Consider the following 21,983-nt stretch of genomic DNA (forward strand, 5'->3'; position numbering starts at 1 on the left):
GGGGGGGGGGGGGAAGTTTAGTCTCTGCAAAGCAACCTTATTAGCCTCCCTAACTACATGGGATAGAGAAGAGCCAGGAAGAAGAGCAAGCAGAGCTCTAATATCCTCCACGATGGTCTGAGAAGTCAAGAGCTCCTTGACGTACATCTTGAACCAACTTCAAACAATCACTCTCAAGATTGATGGGATGAAAGACCCGACTGAAGAGTAGTTTGGCATTCCAACCTGACTGCCAAAGCTTCAACCAGCAAGGGGTTTTGAACAAAGCTGATTTTCACACAACTTCCGCCCACCATAGCTCCACTGCTATCTCTAAATACCACACCCAGACTACCACAATGTGTGATACAATTAAATGCCCCATTAATATTACCTTTAAGCCATCCCGTTCGTGAAGGTTTCCGTTGCACTAACCTGCAACTAGGAGCTTTTAGTTTCTTTTGATTCACTGCCAAGAAACCACACTAAAGTGATCAACAAAGCTTAGATGAACTTGGAGTGGACTTAGTGATATCCCCTTCTAGAGCCTTTGTTCCTTCCAGATGGCCCAAACACCCCAAAGAAGCTTCTTAAAAGCCGATTTACTCACCCTAGAGAAGCGTCATTCCAACCAGTCCATGCAAGAGAGGGTACCAGAAACAACAAAGCAACCATGGAGCTCGGGGATATCCAATACCGATCTCACATATGGGCAATCACGAGACACATGTTCAATCGACTCATCCATGTTACGACATAAGTAACACAACTCTTCAACAATGGCATGTTTGGACCTCAATTGCTTAATAGTAGGAAGAACATGTTAAGAGTAAATATTGTTGCAGACCCAGCCCATCCTAGCAAGCCCAGTCCTACTCTATCAGCTTGGAGAACAAGTTGCTTTCCAACCGATTCTAGAATAAATAGGAATTCTTCTCTCTTTTGTAATCATATCGCAACTTTTCTCAAATACAGAATTGCTTCTCACTCTTCTCTTTGTTCTCTTCATCTTCAATTTTAGTTATGGTTTCAATTTTCATCATTGTTGAATGTTGAATCTTCAAGCTTTGATTATCCAGACCATGATTTTTAGCAGAACATATAAGAACAAGCTTTGCAATGATGTACCTTAATCTTCCCGGAGATATTAGCTGCCCAGATGTACTTCCACACACCAGAGAATGCTGACGAAGCGGACACAATTATGGAGCCACTTTATCGCCTGCCAATATGCAGATTTGGTGGAGAAGTCTCCCTTAGCCTCAAAATGCCAAATGAACCGATCCTCAACTCTCCTTGAACCGAGTGAAATTGCTAGGATCATCTCAACAGCTGACGCATCAAACGTAGATTGGACAAGGGCCACATTCCACCTAGAATCATGAATAAACTCATTGACCATAACAAGATCCGAGTCTGGTCGAAAAAGAGGTTTAAAGGAATAAGGTCGCGGAAATCCAAGAATCCTCTCACACACGTATCTCTCCCCGTTACCAATCTGCCACCTGACCCCCCTAACCAAAACTTTGCGAGCTTCCTCCAGCACGCCGAACCTCCCTGAGTACTAGCTGTCCAGAAATTTCCAGAAAAAAAAATACTTGGCTCGAAATAAACGAGCCACCAAAGAGTTTGGGAATCGTAGAAACCGCCACCCTTTTTTTTCCGGTAAAGCCAAATTGTGAGCATACAAATCATGGAGACCCATCTCTCCTTCGGTCTTTGTCTACACAACTTCTCCCACGACATCCAATGGATCTTCTGATTATTTAATACGCCAATAAGTGTAACAAACGACACATTTCATACAACAGAGTGAAATAACATGGTTGTACAAATTTTAAAAATATTTCATACAACGTTTAGAAATTGTCAGGCGTTGTGTGGATAGTATGAGATCATTCAAGATTTTTTTTCTTTAAACTGGTACAACACTTTCAACAATATTTTATTGTGTGAATGAAGATAAAAATGAGGCATATTTTGCTTCTAACCCCACTCTAGTTTGACTTATAACTGAGTTTCGTTACACAATAGTAAAACAAATATATGTTGTGTGAAAGTATATAATTTATATATCTGTTGTATGATATATCTCTCATGTCAGGCTATGCATTTCTCGTTTTCAAATTGGCTCTTATATACTCTCAACACCTAAATTTTTTGTGAAAAATATCTTGGTGTTTTGATGCAATAACGGAACACTCAAACCTGTTGTGTGAGAGTATATAGTATTTTCAGCAATCAACAATGACTTTTCAATTTCGGTTGTATAATGTATATTCATGTCATGATGTCACTCTCTTACATTTGACAATACTACTTTAAGTTCTTCATCCCACAACAATGAACTAAGAAATGTTATATGAATGTATAATTTTTAAATATGTCACACAACTGTTTTCGATATTATGTTATATGTATCCTAACCCCTAAAATACCCTAAATCCTAAAAAACCCTAATATCTATAGCCAAATTTCCTATTGTAGTGCCACAACAGTTGTTTTTTATACTGATGTGTGATGTAAAATTAATATTGTTGAATTAATAGTTGACCGAGTTAATCGATACCCAAACATTATCGAAAATTTGTGAATTTTGTTACACTACTATACTTCACTATCATAATTATATCTAACGGTCGAATTTTCATGATCTTAATCCTAAACATCTAAATCACAATCAACCTACTAATAACATGTAACTATGTTGCACATAATGTGGCATAACATGTGTAGACGTGTACGTTTTACATTATGAATTCTCAAGCGACAATTCTTTTGAATGAGTCCAGAAATTTTCATGTCTGTCACGGAATAATTATGCCAAAATGATACACTGAATAAAAAAGGAGCTAAGAAACAATCCAACATTTACTATTTCACCATCTGCCTATCACTAACTTTAAATAAGCAAAGCTTTGGGTCAGAAACAATCTGCCGTCCGTTATAACAAAAAAGAAAAGCAAAACATAAGATTGGTTGGAAAAAACTTCTTTCTTAACCTCTGCACTATAAACCAATGCTATAATCAAACAAAAACCAATGCTGTGTATGGGAAGCAAGATCGCTGGAGATAATATAGAAGGAATTCTGAGGAATGTATTTACGCGATTGAGAGCAGCACAAGCAAGATGCCTTTAGATTAGTCTCAGTTCATATTCGCCAGCCATTGTTATGTATCTCACCCATGGAAGAGACTGGTATCCACTTTTCTCAATGATTTTTAGGTACCGGACCTATAAAATACAAATAGCAGATAGGCACATTAATTTGTATCAATCACAGCAAGAATCCCATTTATAAAAATAATGATGTTGATAGCACACCTGAATTCCTGAGACCGTAAAATATGGTATCTCAAACTTCACGCGAATGGGAGCTTTTCTTTCTGGCACTGCATCTTCAGCAACAATACTAGGAAGACTAAACTCGGCCCTCAACATATACTCCTACACAAATTTATTTACAAACATGATTACAAATGTTGGAAGGTGTTTGTGTACAATACTAGATGGAAGGCAAACAAAGCATATGGAATTATAAACCAAGTCTCACCTTATTACCAGGAAAAGATTTGATCTTCCAGACTAAAGCATCCCTCTCAGGAGCATAGGCAGCAGATCCCATTGACGTACGGACATTAGGATTGGTAGCATCAGCAGGAACTGGTAAATCAATTTCAACGTTTGTAGCCGTGCTGTACAAAGTCAAGAGAGCTTACAATAAGACATTAATAGTGGAATTTTGTGGATGTCTTAATGAGCAACAAAATTAGTGGTCTTGCTCAGCTTCTGAATGTTGTAAGCCCAAATCATATTTTCTAATTGATTCAACAAAACACTTGGCACTAACGCCAAATAAGAAAGGAGAAACTGTCACAATCTAAAAAGACCCTCAAGCAAGCATTTTCAACTACAGAAGATGTATCAATGCTTTTACCTGCGCTCCTTATACTGGCTCCTTGCTTTTACCGTGAATTCAATACGACTTCTAGAATGCTTTTCAACTTGTGCTTCAACCCAGATTAGGGGCTTCACCTGAAACCATTATAGAAAGTAAACGATCTTCAGTTCTTTATATTCTAAAGAAATGCAAGGGAAAATTACAGTATTAAAGATGCAGAGAACAGGAAATATACCTGAGTGCTGAGTCTATATGTCATCAAATCAAATGCTCCATCAGGGGGTATGAAGGAAATAGTGCGGTCATTTTCGAATCTAGCCAAACGTACACACCTAAAAGGGCGGGGTAGAAGTAAATGATAAAGGCTATTAGCATATGAAACAGCAGTACCTGATTAGCTTATAACATAATAAATCCTAATGTGCCAAAACATATATGAAGTAGCAGATATACATACTAGCTATATAACAAGGAAAAAAAGAACTATAAAGACATAGATATAACAATTAGCTACAGAAGGAACATACTGATGGAATTTAATATCATCCAGATCAATGGCTTTTCCTTTTGCTGTTCGACCTTGAGCCTCCAGCAGAACTCTATCATTTAATCCAAGCTTACACTCAGGCATACCACTGAGGACAGTGAAGCAAGTTTATCCCATCAGTGTCTAATATAACGTTACTCTTTATCAACAAGTAAACATGAAAAATCTGAGGGAGAGACTCAGTAGCTAAATCCTGGAGTTTGTCTGGATAAAAAAATTAGAGAGAAGCCACACACCTCAAATATGTTCTCATCTTTAGTGCCCCAACGACATCTGACCGTATTATCTGTCCGTTGCTGTTGACAAGTATGTTGACACTTTCCACCACATCCAAAAAGACCTGACAAAAACAGATACAGCTTCATAATACCCCGCACATGGGTTAACCAATCAGTAATAAACATGAAAAGAGGATCAACCTACTTCGTTCTTCTTATATCGTATCCCTTCGCTGCGCCAAGACACTGCATTTGTGACTGCCATGGGAGGACGTTGCGTAGTCTCCATCCTGTAGGCATCCGTCTTGATAAACTCACTTAGAATCTTCGCTTCGGTAAATTGCGGGAAACCAAAGTCCATAATTTCATCGAGTAACTCATACTGTCAAGCACACAAGCCATCATTAGCATACACCACCATCAAAATCCTGTCTCTAAAACTCTATTTATAAAACTTCTTACAAGTCAATTACCACTACGACGAAATTGTCCCTGAGAGACTCCTCTTCTAGCACTTCAAAATAATGCTTAAATACCTGAACACATAATCGCAAAAACACATCGAAAAACATGAAAATCATTCTTGTGGCAAATGACATTATCAAAATGCAAAAGCAAAAAAACTACTGAGAAGCTTAAAGAGTATACGCACATCAACTAGGCGGTGCAGAAACAGCACTAAGCTAGCAGCATTGCAGTTCTGCCTCGACGCAATCATCAAGTAGATATTGTTGTGCTGTATGAACATGTAGCTGACTCCATTGTCATACACCACTGGATCTTGCGACTGCTGATCGCTCTGAAATCAAAATCAAAATTCAAATTCAATCGAATTTCAGCTAAATTCTCTATTCGAAACCAATCCGAATGAAGAAGAAGGTGATCGGAGAGATGAGGATTACCTCTTTCTCGATGAACTTGGTGAAGAAACGCTCGGCCTGAGCAGCAGAGACATCGCCACGGTAGTCGCGCCAAATCAGAACTCGGCCTTTGATGTCTAGAAGGAAAAGCGCCGAGGCGGCGCCGGCCATTTGATTCAAGATCGGAGATTCGGATCGATCACCGGCGCAGCTCACTTCTCTTGCTCTCCGTTCCGCCTCTCTGGTTTTTCTGGTTTCTTATGTCATGGTGACGACTGCTAAAGGCAACCAAATGGAAAATGAGGAAGATGATGAGGATGATGATATTTCAGAGCTGAAGAATGAGCTTTGTTTCTGGCAAATTCAATTCATTTTTGCTTTCTCTCTCGCACGTGCTGCAAATTTTGATCACCAATCACCTGGGCCTATTGGGCTACACAACTATTATTAACGTCTCATTAGGAAAGCCCATTAGATTGTTTATAAATTTTTATATAATTATTTTTCTTTTTATGGGAGAGACTTAAAAATGAGAGTTTCTCATGAGTACCAGAGATTTGTTGAATATGATGCCTATTAACTATAAAATACCGGACTTAAAATGGAGAGTTTCTAATGGGTACCAAAGATTTGTTGAAAATGATGTCTACTACCTAGAAAACCACTATCAAAGACGAATTCATTAACGCATATGCTCATATGCTCATTTTCAAGGATCCTCATATCATTAATTTCTTTTTAACATGGAAGATGACGAGAGTCGATTTTGCCTATGGTTTGGATTATGTCGCTTGAGTTAAGAGTTTGCTTGCACATTTTCTCGACTTGTATAAAAGTTATCACTACATTAGATTCAAAGATTTTGGATGGTTGAACATTAAAAATGCAACACATATTCACTATTTCATGGTCAGTCACCATTAGATTTACATCCAACATTCAAGAGTTGGTCTTCCATGTTATCTTCCGCTAAATAACCCACTGAAGACCTCACTCTTCCCTCCAAGTGATGCTTCCCATTCTACTGAGGACATTAAGATATGAGAGAGTGATTGTACAATGTCTCGCATCTCTGGCCGGTTTACTGGATCTTCACTTGAACACCACCTTGCTATCTCTCCCATCTGCCAAGTGAAAGCATTGAGCAGATTAGACATTTAAAGTAGAAAATGCTAAGAGATGATGTTTCAGCTGCACAAACCTTGTAGACTTCTTCCATGGGGTAGCTTCCATTCAAATTACCATCTATTTTATCTTTCAAAGCAATCTCTGGATCATCATCTTTGAATACTTCATATAACTAGGGTAAACAGAAAAGTATTGATAAATCATCATAATGTTACAGGTTTATTGATTCACAGAGTTGCTTTGTTGTTCAATTAAGAAGCGCAGCCGCTGACTTACGATTGAGACAAGTGATCTCATCCTTTTTGGCTCTCGGTTGTCACGAATAATGGCACGCTGACCAGTTATTAGCTCTCCTAAAACAACTCCAAATGCATATACATCACTTTTCGATGTCATTTGTAGCTCACGCACCGATCTTGAAAAATAAGTAGAACAGTGGAGTTCATCAACCTACTAGTTTCAAAAGTTTATCTGAACTTCTCCTTTTCTCAAACATTATAACAATAAAATTAAGTACTGCAAGAGTATCAAACTTACTCGGGAGGAATGTAACCGGGTGTTCCAACTACACGAGTTGCAACAATATCTTCTTCATTAGACCGTTCCACTAACCTTGCTAGCCCAAAATCTGCTACCTGTGTCAACAGCCATTTCCGAATGATAACTATGAATGGTTTATAAAATCAATGGCTAGTTACTTGCTTAAGAAAACACAAACAGAGGCTGAACAATGGTTGTGATGTACCTTGGCTCTGAGTCCTTCATCAAGTAGAATATTACTGGTTTTTATATCACGGTGGACATAGCGCGTCTTCGTGTGATCATGAATGTACTCAATCCCTCTGGCAGTATCCAATGCTATTTGTGCTCTTGCAGTCCATGAAAGAGGTTGCCGACCTGCAAGTTCCCCACTAGTTCATGAACTCCAAAGAAAGTAAAAACAAAACAATTTTATGAACACAGGCATATAACTATGCATATAAAAAGATTTGTGCATGTACCTTTTAACAATGGATCATGAAGATGATCATTGAGAGATCCATTGTGAACAAACTCATAGACCAAACAAAGATGTTCACTTCCACTAGCATACCCCAGCAGCTCCACCTAGAACATACAAGAATTGGGCGATAGGAATTTCCATCATGTCAGTTATGTCTTAAGAAGATACAACATTCCTTAACTTCATTACTCCTCAGAAATCACATGTTATCAGTTTCTCTTCTTACCACATTGTTATGATGTATCCTGCATAACACCTTGAGCTCCGCGAAAAATTCTTTTGTTCTGGTAGATCTCATATTTTTAATAGCAACTTCTGCTTCTCCTAAAATGGCGAAGTAAACACAACCGTAGCCACCCTCCCCAATCTTTCTGGTATCATCGAAGTTATTTGTAGCCTCTTTGATTTGCTCCATTGTATATATAACTGGTCTCTCATTGTCAAAAGTTTCTGCAGCAAGAAAAAATTGATATAAGTGAACCTATTGAGGCATTAACGCCATGATAGATTTGATTGAAGATTTTCTTTACCTTCCATTTCCTTCTTAAAAAACTGCTCCTTCAGTGATGAACGTTTCTTCACTCTTGAGTTCACAAGGTGCACATCATCCTCAAGGTTCCTACAACTCCTATTTCTCATGATAAGGAACACAATGAAGGCGGCCACCGAAACAAAACAAACAGATGACAATACACCTACGAGTATAGCCACTTTGAGTCTTCTTCCTGGTTTCAATGAAAATATTGGGTTAGCATGCACTTCAGGTTCCAAAAGACCTATCTTCAAAATGAAATAAATCACTACCTTTCTTATTAGCTCGAATTCCATTCTTCTCCTTTGGCACATACAAAACCCAACCTACATCTACAAAGCTTGGATCTGCAGTAAAGTTTATGTTATACTTCTCAATTTCAGTCTGATATGCCCCAAGAAGGTATCCAATTCCTGACAAGGTGTCGTGCTCTTGTACTGTGTATGTCACAACCACCTGAGACTTTTTCTTCACACACCCACAAACAAGGTGTATAGTGCTCATATTGCCTTCCACCTTCAAAGCTTGCCTGCTGTAAAACTCGCCTGAAACACTCTCAAATGTGTCCCCTGGCTGAACCTGATGGTTGGTATCATACACGTACATTTGGGTGCCATCAATGTCCTTACAACTGCAAGGGACAGACACAAGATAGTCCTTTTGAGTCTGACTGCGTGCCACAGGCTTGACCTTGGATACATTTACCGAGTAAAAAGAGGCTATTTCTTCAATTTTATAGCCTGTAGAAATGTGATACAGCTCCGAATTGCAGCTCCGGATGTGATGAGATGCAGAGCAAGTGAAAGGGTATATACGAATGGAAGCATTGGTGGCAAGAACAGTGGAGTAGAAAGTGGTGAAGATAATGCAGAGGAGGTTCAGGCAAGCCATGTCCATTGTGAAACAATGATCAGCATAACTACTTAGCCAAGAGGAATATGAACATAGCTTCTGGTTTTGGCATTACTTGATTGTCTTCGCTAGAATTAGCAGAAAATTATTGAACTTGACCCCCCCAATTAGTTGGCTTATGACATTATACAACAATATGCATGGACCTAGCAATCATTAGTCTTGAAACAAATAAGAAAATTATCAGACAGGTGGTTCGCTAGCTACAGGTTGAGGGAGATGGCAACAACTAAGCTCCTAATCGATATGAACATCGAGTTAGAATAGACATATAGACATAGATTATAGAGTAGCCAGTTGATTCATTGTGCACGTAATTGAAGATGAAAGTCTAAGGAGAAAAGGGACCTTTATGTGTAATAAGATCGAGCTCTTTAGAATATGAGGGAAGGTCAGGGTCAACATTGTTTCTGCTTTGTTTTCGCCGCCTTGTGGATGCTGTCTGGTGCTTCCTGGAGTTTTATGGGTTGGACCTAGGGCTGCCACTCGGTCGGTTTGAATCGGTAATGGTCGTTACCAACTTCAAAACCAAAGCTTTCGGTAATGAAATATGACTTTCAATTACCAAATCAAAAACTTCGGTATGAGATAAATCTTACCAACTTCGGATGTCGGTTTTTCGGTATTACCAAACTTCACAACAAATATATTTTCAAAATATAACAAAACAATACAAAACTATAAAATTTAAATATCACTTGAGTTTCTAGAGTCTGATAATACATATACAAAAGATAGTCATTTCAGTACACATTATCGAGTATGGTTTAATTTTCTACCGAAATAGTCAGGATGTAAATGTTTCCAAATTTTTATATGAACAAGTTATGTGTCATCTATGTGAAAGTATGTGTGTGAAAGAGTCGACCAAAATAAGTCACATAAGGGCAGTAAAGCTTTTTCGTGTAATAAGTAACGTTAAATTATGGTTGACCGCTTTGATCAAGACCCGAGCATTATTGAGTACAATTGAATTTTCTATCATAATTGTATTATACTATAATGATCACATCAGACGGTCGAATTTTAATTTTGTGAATTGTAATCATTGGAACCACAACATGCCTGGTAATGTGGTATAACTTATTTAGTAAGTTATATGCATATGTACATCTTTGTTAACTAACTACAAAAAGGAAGCAAAATTTTCAAAAACCTTGTGAACTATGATGTGATCAATATAGTGAAATACGACTATGGTAGAAAAATTAGGTATTTTTGATAATATTTTGGCCTTGATCAAGGCGGCTAACCCTATTTACGTTTGTGCTTCCTATGGGGAGCCCTATCATCAAGAGAGGTAAAAACATTTCTAAATTTTTACATGAGCGGTTACATGTCATCTAAGTGGGTTTGTCTATGTGTGTGTGTGATGAATTGACTAAGACGGGTAGGTAAAAGCGTTTTTATATAACAAGTAACATTGAATTAAAGTTGATCGCTTTAATTGAGACCCGAATGCTACCAAGTATAGTTGAATTTTTCTATTCATTGTCTTGTTTTTACACTAAATGGTATATACAATTGAAAACATGAGATAAGATTATTAGTCTGTGTGTTTTTAGAAATATAAGTCTTTAAATAATTAGAATTTCGGTAAATTCGGTATTTACCAAAAACCAAACCAACTTTTTCGGTATTTCTCGATTTCGGTTTTTTTTATTTCGATTACTAAAATTCGGTTTACCAAATCATAAATTTTCGGTCGGTTTTCGATCAGTTTGGTATTTACCAAACCAAGTGGCAGCCCTAGTTGGACCATATGTTGAATCTCTTGTTATACATTGTCTCTTCCATTTTCTTCCTCCGCATGATGCAATCACAAAGTAATGTTTGCTTGGTGTTAGTTTCATTCAGAGTAAAATGTATTGGATAAGCATATTCGATCACTGAGATCAATATCGCTGTCCTGGACATTTCAGTGTAGCTCAACCTCGTTTGGCATTTGCTGTAGAAACGAATATGTAGATCACCAGACGTCCAGACATATTCAAGACCAGTTCGATATATAGTCCAGAAGTGCACACCTCAATCAGTAGATACCGAACATTAAACAGAAATTTAGAGAAATAACTTTTATTAGGACCTTGAATTGATAAATAACCCAACTTTTAAAATAGTTGAATTCTAACCTTTTTGGGAAGCAAAAGTACATAAATACCTTATATTTTATAAACTACATAATTCTCTTCATTCTAGTAATAATATCAATCGTCATCTTGAATATTGCTAATCTTAAATTCATAATGCGTTGATGCCAACATAAGTGACAATGACCCTCTCTTAGATTAAGGCAACATGTTGCATTTGAATAATGCAATTTTTGTGCCTTCTCATGCGTTAAAAAAGCCTACTAGTAGTGCAGACATTTCACTTAGGAATGAGCAGTGAACAGAATAGAACTACCCATTAAACACTGCATGACACAAATCTTACAAATCAAATAACCTTAAAATTTCATAACAATGGAATTAGAACAGACGTAAACAAGAACTTCAATACCCGAAATGAATCAAAGTTTAGAACTTTAACATCAGGAAACATAGCTTATATTATATTTGGACCTGGGGCAATATGGTAAAGGCATGTTCTTGGATCATGAACGTCATGATTACTAATGTCCAAACCCCGCTCAAGATTACTATACCATTCATCAGTAGATGGTAGTCACAGCTAAAAATGATCGGCACTATTCTGAAGGTCTGTGTTTTACTATAGCTGAAGGCTTTGACTCAAACTCAAACTATGTGTTTACATGGTATGAAATATGTTTCATGAAACATATTTTGTTATTAGAGTTCTATAATGTCTTCAAAATTGTTTTAAGAGTATTGTTGTTGCAGCTTTGGGTATTTTTGCTGACAAAGTTGTATTGAACTATTTCTCATGGGATTGAAGGAAGATTTATTTATTTTTTGGTCGAACGATTGAAGGAAGATTTTAGAGTGGGACATTTTGGACAGTTGAACATAGTGAAAAATCAAACGCGTGACTTGAATGAGGAACCAGAAAAATGAAGGTTGGGTTGATTAAGGGTAATTGTGTCTTCTCCTCCTCCTAAAAGGTCATTTTTCATTAACTTTTATATTAGAGATCGAAATTCAATTTGAGTCAAAATTTCTCAAAATTAAATTAGGTGATTCCAACAAAAGAGATCAATCATTTCATGCTACCATGAGGCTTAGGAAATAGATAACGCAAATCAAAATATTGAAAATCCAAACGCTTTGATCCAAATGACAATAGTAAATTGATAATAGAAAGACAATGACATACATAATAAACCTATGCGGCTCGGATGGCTACCTATGACACTTAGGACACTCCTTTATTAACACATACAACATACAACACACACAAAATGATAAAAGCATACATCAACTACCATCATAACACCAAAGTAGCTAAACCAAAACTAGATAGGGAGAGAGAGACTCATAGAGGTCCGCCGGGCAAACTAGCCATTTCTCTATGTCACCTTCACATCCCGGGCTCTACCGCCTTCGTGAGTCCTTCCCGTGTCCTGGGCCTTGCTCTTGACATTCTGGCCCACTTCCTCGGCCTTGCCTTGGACAGCTTGGCCTACCTCCTGTGCCTTGCCCGAGACAGCTTGGCCAGCTTCCTGCGCCTTCTCAGTGACACTCTGGCCCATATCCCTCGCCTTTTGCGTCAACTGGCCCGTAGTCTCCTGCGCGCCTCGGATTGCCTGCTGCGGCAGACGCGAGCGTCTCAGATAGTTAGCCAACCACGAGAAAGAAGAGAGCCCCGTGATCCCGAAAGCCCCTGAGGTCAATATTCCAGCCACCGCCAAGCCGACGGTGACAATAGCCGGCACCAGAATCGGGCTGAAAATCACAAAAAGCGGCGTCGAGAGGGCCATCCCTATGAAAGTCCCGGCCAGCGTGAGGCCGGCCAGAAGTAGGAGGGTCCCACCAAGCGGAACAAGTGTTACGACGGCAATGATTTGAGAAGCGGAGGGTCCGTTTTGGGGAAGGAGGCTCTTAGCGTCCGAGGAGTACTGACTCTGCTGATCATGACCACCACTGACGTATTGTTGTTGTTTTCTCATATCCGCCATTTTTAGGGTTTCCTTGGATTTGTTTGCAAAGACCTGGAGATTGCTCTGCTATGTGGAAACTGTTGAGAATGAGAGAAGGGGAGGGAGGGCAGTATAGTGGGAGGGTGGCGGTGAGGTGAAGGTGGTGAGTGTTGTAAGTATAGGGGCGGAGAAGACACGTGGAGGACTGCATGCAACTTTAGATTGGACTCGTGGGAAGTAGCTAAGGCGTTTGTCATCAAAATTTTGTTGGTATACTGCAAGTGATAGTGTGAGACATTTTTCGGGACTTGCATGGATAATTATCCTTTTTTTTCAGCCTTTGTTACAAAATTGATTCATGTTCACTTACAGAAGTTATAAGTTATAAGCATCCATGTAAAGCTACAATTATGTTATAACTAGTGATGAATTTATATACATTGATAGTGAGGAAGACTAGGGTTTATAAAATACCACATTTTTGAGGGGGAACTTGTGTAGCAAGTGAGGAAGAGTGAGGGGGGCTTCACGAGTTACATTCATTTACTACAAACAAGATCCGACAGAAAACTTATACATATGAAACAACATTACACGGTTAAAACCAGCTCACTAAAACAGTAACACACCCGAAGCCGATGCTTAAAGCTGGCATATATATATAATTCTCGGGAAGAATGATAAAATTTACTAGAATATGCGTTTGGGTAAAAGTTGATATGAGAGGTACTTTGATGTCTTCGAACAGTTGTAGCAAGTCAACGAGTTTGATGCAGATGCAAATGCCACCCAAAGCTAAGCCGAAGCCAAAAGCACAAGGCCAAGGCAATGACAACACCTAATGCAACATTGCAACTGCAAGATATATCTGATAGAGCGCGCTCTAGGCCAAGAGAACGCCAAAAGCTCAAGCCCAAGGCAGTGTTGACACCCAATATATATGACTTGGCCACATTGAGAAAACTAAGGTTTATATGAGAAATTCTTGTGCGGATACGGACTCTGCTTGCTCCTATATATACCAATCTAGGTTTGCAATATTCAAACGATATGACCGGTGACTTGCATCAACACTCCTAAAGTCCGCTTGCATATATCTAGGGTTTGTAACATCGAAATGTTATGATCGGCATCAACACTTTTAAAGTGTGTGTGTTTAATTACATTATAGATTATAGATTATAACTGATCTTTACAGATCATAATCTTAATTACCTTAATATGATCGAGGTCATTCCACGCATTCTTTCATAACACGTCCCACCATGTCAAATCATGCAAAGCTCAATTTTTAGGAAATAACTTGGGTGACTAGGTATGGTCATTTATGAGTGACAAACACCGATGAGAGATGGACAAGTGTCAACAATAATTATAAACAAACATATAAAATACCCAAAACCCTCATATTATGTCCTTAAATTACAGCTAAGTCTTTTAAAATGGACACGTGTCCCATGTTCATTGGTTGTGGTCACCTTAAGGTGACAAGAGCTTTTCACCGAAGTCAGGTTCCAATTTTTATTTAAATTTTCATGTTTCTTAATCCCACCATTGTTTAGTTAGAGTATGAATTTTAGAATATGGAATACCAAATCTCTTTTTCTATCTCCTCTAATAATTTTCAAATTCAAAAAGTAAGAAAGCTCAATATCTATTTCAGTAATCTCAAAGTTTTACATATTCTACAAAATGTTGGTACGACTCCAACGTATGATTACACTTGCGATTAAGAACGAAACATGGAAATTGTGGAGGTTAGTGTTCTTTTCCCTAAAACAATAAAAGGTTTAGCACTACTTATACACACTTGGAAAGAACGAGATATACTTATATTCTCCATAAGATATGAAGTTATATCAGCAAGGATTCTTCTTCAATATGTAGGTATAAGATATAGAACTTGACTTCATAAAATGATTGCTCAAAGGCAGAATATGTACCAAAAGAAAGTGCAATTCTTTAAACCATAATTTTGTGTTAGTTTATAATCCCATTGGTGGCCACCATCATGCTATCATCATTGGTAATCTGAAGCAAGAACTACTTTTGAGTATATAATCAAAAGTCTAATCGGAGGGAATAATGTAAAGATGTTATGTATACGTACATCTCATCAAAACCATATTCTAGAACTACTCTCATTACTACTTATCCTTCATATTTGTAAACATGAACCACAAAATATTTGAACTTTGATATTCAATAGATTCAGGTCATGAATGCATTCGCGGCGACAAATCTGTTTGGTGCATTATGATCATGTACCAATCAATTGTGATATCTACCATGTTAATTGGATCCGACCTTCTATCTGTCTCTGTTTATCAAAGCTTTTGTGATCCAAAACAATTCTCCGCTTCCTTTTATTAAATATTGTTCACAAGAATTGGATATGTTCTGTTGATCGAAAGAAGCATCCAATTAATCAACAACTGATATGTGGAGAATTTAGAAAGTGATGACTCAATCAATCTATGGTAATGCTCATGATAAAGGTTTCACATAATTAGTTAAGCATATATTGCTTTATTGGTTGATGGATTGCTTAATCAGTGAGAAAGGACATATATGGTGCCTACTGCCTAACTATTATATTCATCACATTCGATCACACTTCACACATCGTTGTAGTTTTTTCTCAAGTACGTGAATTTTACGTTGTTTCTAATTAAAGGAAATACATGATGGCTGGGAAAGCCTAATGACGTGAAGAACTACCTGATTGCAACTAGAAATTTGTAAATCGAGGGCAAATCAATGAAGAGCATAAACACGAGTATTTGATTTTTGATCAAACGGATATATATGTGATGCATTTCTTGTAAGGTAACATACTTGTGTAACTCATTAGTAGCTAGGAAAACCGACCATGTCCTATAATTTTACTACACCGGTGGTGCCAAACACAAATACGTTATGCATCTAGATTTAGCCATTGAATCTTTAGCGAAACACTAAAACCCAAAACATTAAACTATAAATTTAACACTTGTAACCTAATCTTTAACATCTACAAATTATATATGCTGAAACAATCATCAAATACGTTATGCATCTAGAATTTAGCCATTGAATCTTTAACAAAACACTAAAACCCAAAACATTAAACTATAAATTTAACACTTGTAACCTAATCTTTAACATCTACAAATTATATATGCTGAAACAATCATCAATCATCAATCATCAAAATAACCTTACAATTGATTGTACGTAGGAAATAATTTGGGTAACCAGCTATGGTCACTTATGATGATAAACACAAATGAGAGATGAACAAGTGTCAACAATAATCATAAACAAACATGTTAAATACCTAAAATCTCTGTTATGTCCTTAAATTACAGTCAAACCTTTTAAAAAGAACATGTGTCCCATGTTCATTGGATGTTGTCACCTTGTCACCGAAGTCGGGTTCTTGTACGTATATATCATCTCTACTTTGTCACGAGTAGCTCAGTGAACCTGTCATCATTGAGACCTTCATTACCATTTCTGAGTCGCAATGGCACCGTAGGGGTCCGGGGGTTCCACTCTTTTACTCTGATGATCGAAGGTGGTGGTGGCCTAGTGGGACTGGGAACACATAGAATTTGTTGTGGGGGCCGAAGAAAAATTAATAGAACCCCCCACGTCCTGTTGTCTTGTTTGTCCCTTGTAGTAAACTAATAGAGAAATCGCGAAGTGCAAAACCCCTCTGCAACATTCATATCCTCTCTCCTCCTATTTCACCACCACCACAACCACAATCAGCTGCAGCAGCAGCAGCAGCAGCAAAAGCAACAAACAAGCTCCGGCGTTGCTTGTTTTGCACGTCTTCGGAGATTGATGGGTGGGTTATGAACATTGCTATTATGACAATGCCAAAAGCAAGAAAACAGAAAGAAAAAAAAAAACGAGACCTTCACTTATGATCAGAAAGCCATACTTGTTCCTGTCCACTGTACAGAATCGAGGGCCCTCCTCAACCCACAGTATGACAACTTGACACAGTACTTCTACTATACTACTACTACACCAAGAACATGAAGATATGACGTGGAAAGTATTGAGACCGATCAGATCAGATCGGGCAGAGTAGCAGACCAGAAGATCGGATTTGGTTCACCAAAAATTCCAAGGAAGAAATAGGTGATCGAGGTTGGCTTAAGATTTTGGTGATCTCGAGGAAGGTCGCTAGCTAGCTGAGTGTGAGAGAATGGACGTGACTATTTGCTGTAGCTGCTGCAGAATCACTGTTCTCTACTGACCCAGAGACCAAAACCCAAAAGCACATCAATCCCTCTGTTTCAATTGTGTTCGTGTGAACGTACATGTCACATGTGTTAGTGAGCTTTAGAGAAAGAAAGAGAGAGACCGAGAGTTCTTAATACCATTTTTTTCTTGATTTCTATGGGTGTGAAATCTTTTGATAGGAGAGGACTGACAAAAGGATGAGAGAAAAAGAAAAAGATGGTGTGCGTGGTTTTTATATTTCAAGATGAACAGATTTACAGATTACGAAAACTTGCGCCCAACTGTTTGAATTGGATTAGAAGTCGAAGAAATTAAGGAACTTCAAATCAAAGTCACGTCTCTCTCCCAGACAGAATCTAATAATTATATCCTTATGCTTTTGCATGTTTAACCCTAAAAGTCACGGTTTATTTTGCAGAAGTTTAGGGTTTAGAAGGAAACTGGAGATTTAAGTGCTGCAAACGAACTTCAGAGCATTCATTGTTGTTCGTTTATGAATATCTTGTAAAACCCTAACCCTAATTTCTTCTGTTTTCATCAATTGAACAAAAATTAAGCATCAACATGAGCCTAATAATTACTTAACTATACGGGTGAGAGAGTCGGTATGCATATCAGTGTGTTGACTATTCTTACAAATCCAAGCAAGTCTCACAGTTTTATCTGGTGAATTTTTTGGGGTTCGTACTGGACTTCATTGCTTTAGGTGTGGGATCCAATGAAGGGGAGAACTACTGTAGTACATTAATTCAGTACTGCTATTTCAGGGTGCGGTCATATATATACGTCTATCTTCGACTATATATGGGATTAAAATGGGAGGTGGAGAGCTGTGTTTCAGAAGAAAAAGAACTCAACGATCTAAAAGCACTAGATATCCTTGCCAATTTGCATGAAAACAACAGATATTCACACTACGAAATTGTGAAAGCAACAGATTCACACTATCAACTAACAGGTAAACACTACAATTCAAACGAGTTAAGAGCAAAGGCTGAGACACACTGTTCTTCCTTCTGTTACCTACGATTTTCCTACAACTTTAGCGTGCCATTTTTATTTTGATAGGTTACTCTCAATTAATTTAAACAACAGATTAAAAAACAAAACAAAAAAGAAGGCAAGATGAAAATGAGATTGACATCTTCCAACTGAAAATGATATACACTGTGCAATTCTTTTTCGTTTAGTAGAAATTCTCGCACTAGAATATTGACAAGAAGAATATATATATATAAGACATAAAACCGGTAGGTTTAAAACTTTCTTGCAGGTTTAAAGTTCTCTAGAGCTTGTGTGATGAAATAATGGAATACAGAGGCCGGCAAGATTAGATCGATATGATAATTTATCAATAGTGATCAGATCAAAACTATCGGCTACCAGAACAATCTGCAAATTGCTAGAAGCTCAAATTATTCGTTATATTCATGAACATGCATGCATGTAAAGCGGACCTCAACCGAGCAACACAACTAAAACAAAAATAATAGTGTAGTGAGAATATATAGGGGTTAAAAGAGATCGAACATATATGTAAGGCCTATATATAGTTATATAGTTAGGCTCAAGAATCCTCTTTATATATCATGCTCAAATAAATTAAACAATAAAATCTTTATCATACAATTAAACAAAAACGGTAAATGGTCTCCAAGATAAACAATCACTGCCAGAGATTGTCAACCTCATATAAGCAGCATGCGCATGCCCTTCTAGAGCTGCACTCCATGGTATAATTAACAAGAGAATAAGAGATCTAGTAGCCACACTATAATTAAGCTTTATTTAGGTCCCAAATCCCACGCTGTAACACAGTGACATGAAATACCTATAAAACTTTTGGATATTAGAGAAGAATTATTTGGCACTGAACCCATGAAGAGCCTTATGAAACCAATCATCGTCTGTGCTAGACGAACGAATAGTACTAGTACTACACGTGAGGCTAGCTAGAGACACGATGAGTACTACTACTTACTAAACACACAAACTAATAGAGGAACACCCTACTCAACTGGGGTTTACTTATTTACCTCTTGTGAATTGTGAATGCATGTGAGAGCCGGCCTCTTTCTCCCTTAAATCTCAAATCTCAAATCGATCATCACATTCCACCCTCTCCTCCTCCTCCTCCTTCATTGATCTGATCGCCGGAAGTACGATTTTGATGATCAACATTCCATGGAAGATTATAAGGAACCTGAAAATTAGCTGCAGGAGGAGGAATTGTAGCACCACCTTGCTGATGATAAAACTGGTGATGATCAATAGACCTTCTCCGAGGAGTCATTTGTTGTTGGAGTACCGGATTCACCCCCGGTGTCGCTATGATCTCATTGCAAGCATAGCGGATGAGATCGGCATTAGCAGCATCGAGTTCCTTCTGGAGCCTCTGGACCTGTCTCTGGAGAAAGGAAATGGCTCCAACGCAGCCGTAGACGGGGTCCCTGACGCGTGCCTCGGCCTCATAGGCCAGGGAGTTCACGGCGTCCTCCCGCTGGTGGGGGAGGAGGTCGTTGAGGAGCTTGGTGACGTTGCTGGCGCCGAAGATCTTGTGGACGTTGGCGAACTTTTGGGGATCCTCCGGTGGGAAGTAAGGGGCGAAAATGCAGCCGGGCATGCATTTGCGCCTCAAGAACTTGCAGGCAGCACAAGGTGAGTTGTAGGAGCTGGATGAAGAAGCCATATTCCACTGCTATGTAAACAAGCTCGATCACTACTACAAGATCAAATGATTTCGGTTAAGGTTATTTCCTCAGCTTATAGTAAGAGAAACCATACTTTCTTTTTCCTAATGAATTAAACTAAGACTTCCTTGATTGAAAAATCTTCTCTCGTTTCAAATTGGTTTCATAAAAAGCCTTATATTCATGCTGCAATATTTTTAATTTTTATTTTGTAAATACTGCAACATCAATTTGTTGGAAGTTTCTCCTCTTTCATTTCAACACAAATTTCATTTCTTGGAGGAAGAGAAACACTGATTTTTTAATTTTTTTTAAAGAAAAAAAAAGAAACATTGATTTTGCAATTTCCATCCATCAAAACCCACAATAATTCATAATCCATGCATATAAGCTCTTGTATCTAATTTTTGTTGCCCATAACTTATTATATAGTTCTTACATGTTCCTGGATCGCTCTTAATTTGGTCTTTTGCATGTTTCCTTAATTTTGGTTTTCAATTTTGTCTGGTCTTAAGTTTATCCAGTCTCTTTCTCTTTATCTATCTCTGTTTTACCCACCACTTCCACTCAGAAAACAATTAGTGAGAAGAAGTCAGGAAAAATGCATGAGAAGATAACAATTATAGATATAATACAACTATATAAGATCGATCATGACCAAATCAGTAAAGCTGGGATCTCACTTGTGCTAGTCACCCAGGAAATGGTCCAAGAACATGAAAAGCAGTTCAAGTTCTAAACCCAGGAAAACCGATCTAGTATATGATCTTTTTACGGCCCCCCCCCCCCCCCCCCCCCCAAAAAAAAAACGAAAACAAACTTGAGAGAAAGAGAAAAGGGAAGATAGATAGATAGATACATAAGCTACTCATGCATGGTTTCTTTAGTTACCTGTGTTTGGGATCTATGTTTCTGTGATGAAATGGAAATTAGACAAGGAAAATTACATATACCTTTGTTATTTCTCTAGCAGTGGAGGAGCTCTTGCAAGTAGTTAAGAGCTAGTAATAAGCAGCTCGCTGTTCTTAAATTTGTTTATGCACTAACCGGCCTCTTAAATAAGCCAATGAAAGGGAAAGTCATCAGAGAATTAAGAGGAAACCCTAATTGGGAGGGAGAAATGATGAAAGAGATCGAAGAGAGAGAAGGGAGGGAGAGAGAGATCAGAAATCTGCAAATTCAGTGACAGAAAGGCAATGGGGGGAGAGAGGAGAGTAAGGCGAAGAGTATTTAGTGGATGGAGAATGAAATGAGTGAAGGCAAAAGACAAAGTAATAAATTAAATGGCAGGGTACACACACCTAAGAAAGAATGACTATGACCCTGCATCTAATAATAATTTCAGTATATAGTTAAGGATATATGTCTCTTCCTTTCCTCATTCCACCATTTCTTTTCTCTGTGTATCCAGGCACCATATTCACCATATATACATAATATGCAGAAAGTAAAACACTCACATATCTGAGATTAACTATGTAAAAGCTAGCTATAAATACCATATACTAAGCAATATGGCCCTTCATATATGCAAGTTGCAATAATATGCAGTAAAATTGAGTATTTCTTAAACAATATGAGAACATATAAAAGAAGAAAAAATATATGGATCAGTTACAGGGAAATTTGTTTTCTGGTGATCAGTAGTATAATTTTCAATTTCCAATCATCAGTATTGTTTGAAGTATCCTTAATATATACACTGAACTAATTCATAATATAAACGAAATAGAAGCATATAAACAGTAATAAGATGAACCTGATCAATTTCAATCATAAACAAGTGATCAATGAAAGAAAGATAATTAACCAACTAGTTGATTTCCGAAATCATGTATAAATGTATCTCTTTTTTTAAGAGTGACCTAAAACATGATTGTTGGTTGCGGGGTGTGTGTGTATTTATATATATATATATATATATATATATATA

General features: G+C 37.7%; 4 protein-coding genes across 4 annotated transcripts; all 4 read right to left on the bottom strand.

Moving 5' to 3' along the window:
* Positions 1-2,778: 2,778 nt before the first annotated feature.
* On the bottom strand, positions 2,779-5,810 carry LOC101312727 (AP-1 complex subunit mu-1-like). Its single transcript, XM_004298932.1, has 11 exons — positions 5,550-5,810; positions 5,300-5,446; positions 5,121-5,183; positions 4,853-5,029; positions 4,666-4,769; positions 4,410-4,517; positions 4,118-4,214; positions 3,919-4,016; positions 3,535-3,676; positions 3,306-3,428; positions 2,779-3,215 (listed from the first exon to the last, which is right to left on the bottom strand). Exons 1-11 carry the CDS (start codon positions 5,676-5,678, stop codon positions 3,117-3,119), a joined length of 1,287 nt encoding a protein of 428 aa, XP_004298980.1. The 5' UTR covers positions 5,679-5,810; the 3' UTR covers positions 2,779-3,116.
* A 656-nt stretch (positions 5,811-6,466) lies between these two features.
* Positions 6,467-9,067, bottom strand: LOC101300452 (lysM domain receptor-like kinase 3-like). The gene is made up of 9 exons (XM_004300868.1): positions 8,443-9,067; positions 8,169-8,363; positions 7,865-8,088; positions 7,637-7,742; positions 7,381-7,532; positions 7,173-7,270; positions 6,912-7,050; positions 6,709-6,807; positions 6,467-6,631 (listed from the first exon to the last, which is right to left on the bottom strand). The coding sequence occupies exons 1-9, from the start codon at positions 9,065-9,067 to the stop codon at positions 6,467-6,469; spliced, it is 1,803 nt and encodes a 600-aa protein (XP_004300916.1).
* Positions 9,068-12,273: 3,206 nt separating this feature from the next.
* On the bottom strand, positions 12,274-13,272 carry LOC101313510 (oleosin 5-like). Its single transcript, XM_004298935.1, has one exon. The coding sequence runs from the start codon at positions 13,158-13,160 to the stop codon at positions 12,552-12,554; it is 609 nt and encodes a 202-aa protein (XP_004298983.1). The 5' UTR covers positions 13,161-13,272; the 3' UTR covers positions 12,274-12,551.
* A 6,174-nt stretch (positions 13,273-19,446) lies between these two features.
* Positions 19,447-21,092, bottom strand: LOC101313800 (protein LATERAL ORGAN BOUNDARIES-like). The gene is made up of 2 exons (XM_004298936.1): positions 21,004-21,092; positions 19,447-20,082 (listed from the first exon to the last, which is right to left on the bottom strand). The coding sequence occupies exon 2, from the start codon at positions 20,047-20,049 to the stop codon at positions 19,468-19,470; it is 582 nt and encodes a 193-aa protein (XP_004298984.1). The 5' UTR covers positions 20,050-20,082; positions 21,004-21,092; the 3' UTR covers positions 19,447-19,467.
* Between the last annotated feature and the right edge of the window lie 891 nt (positions 21,093-21,983).

This window comes from Fragaria vesca, linkage group LG5, assembly GCF_000184155.1.
Source record: "Fragaria vesca subsp. vesca linkage group LG5, FraVesHawaii_1.0, whole genome shotgun sequence".
Classification (NCBI taxonomy): Eukaryota; Viridiplantae; Streptophyta; class Magnoliopsida; order Rosales; family Rosaceae; genus Fragaria; species Fragaria vesca.

Excerpts from the sequence above, each read along its gene's own strand:
- LOC101313800 (XM_004298936.1), bottom strand. The coding sequence starts at position 20,049 with ATGGCTTCTTCATCCAGCTCCTACAACTCACCTTGTGCTGCCTGCAAG.
- LOC101300452 (XM_004300868.1), bottom strand. The coding sequence starts at position 9,067 with ATGGACATGGCTTGCCTGAACCTCCTCTGCATTATCTTCACCACTTTC. Across the intron at positions 8,089-8,168 it reads TTTTAAGAAGGAAATGGAAG|AAACTTTTGACAATGAGAGA; the intron begins GTAAAGAAAATC and ends TTCTTGCTGCAG. Across the intron at positions 7,743-7,864 it reads GGATACATCATAACAATGTG|GTGGAGCTGCTGGGGTATGC; the intron begins GTAAGAAGAGAA and ends TGTATGTTCTAG.
- LOC101312727 (XM_004298932.1), bottom strand. The coding sequence starts at position 5,678 with ATGGCCGGCGCCGCCTCGGCGCTTTTCCTTCTAGACATCAAAGGCCGA. Across the intron at positions 3,677-3,918 it reads AGCCAGTATAAGGAGCGCAG|CACGGCTACAAACGTTGAAA; the intron begins GTAAAAGCATTG and ends GACTTTGTACAG. Across the intron at positions 3,429-3,534 it reads AATCTTTTCCTGGTAATAAG|GAGTATATGTTGAGGGCCGA; the intron begins GTGAGACTTGGT and ends AAATTTGTGTAG.
- LOC101313510 (XM_004298935.1), bottom strand. The coding sequence starts at position 13,160 with ATGGCGGATATGAGAAAACAACAACAATACGTCAGTGGTGGTCATGAT.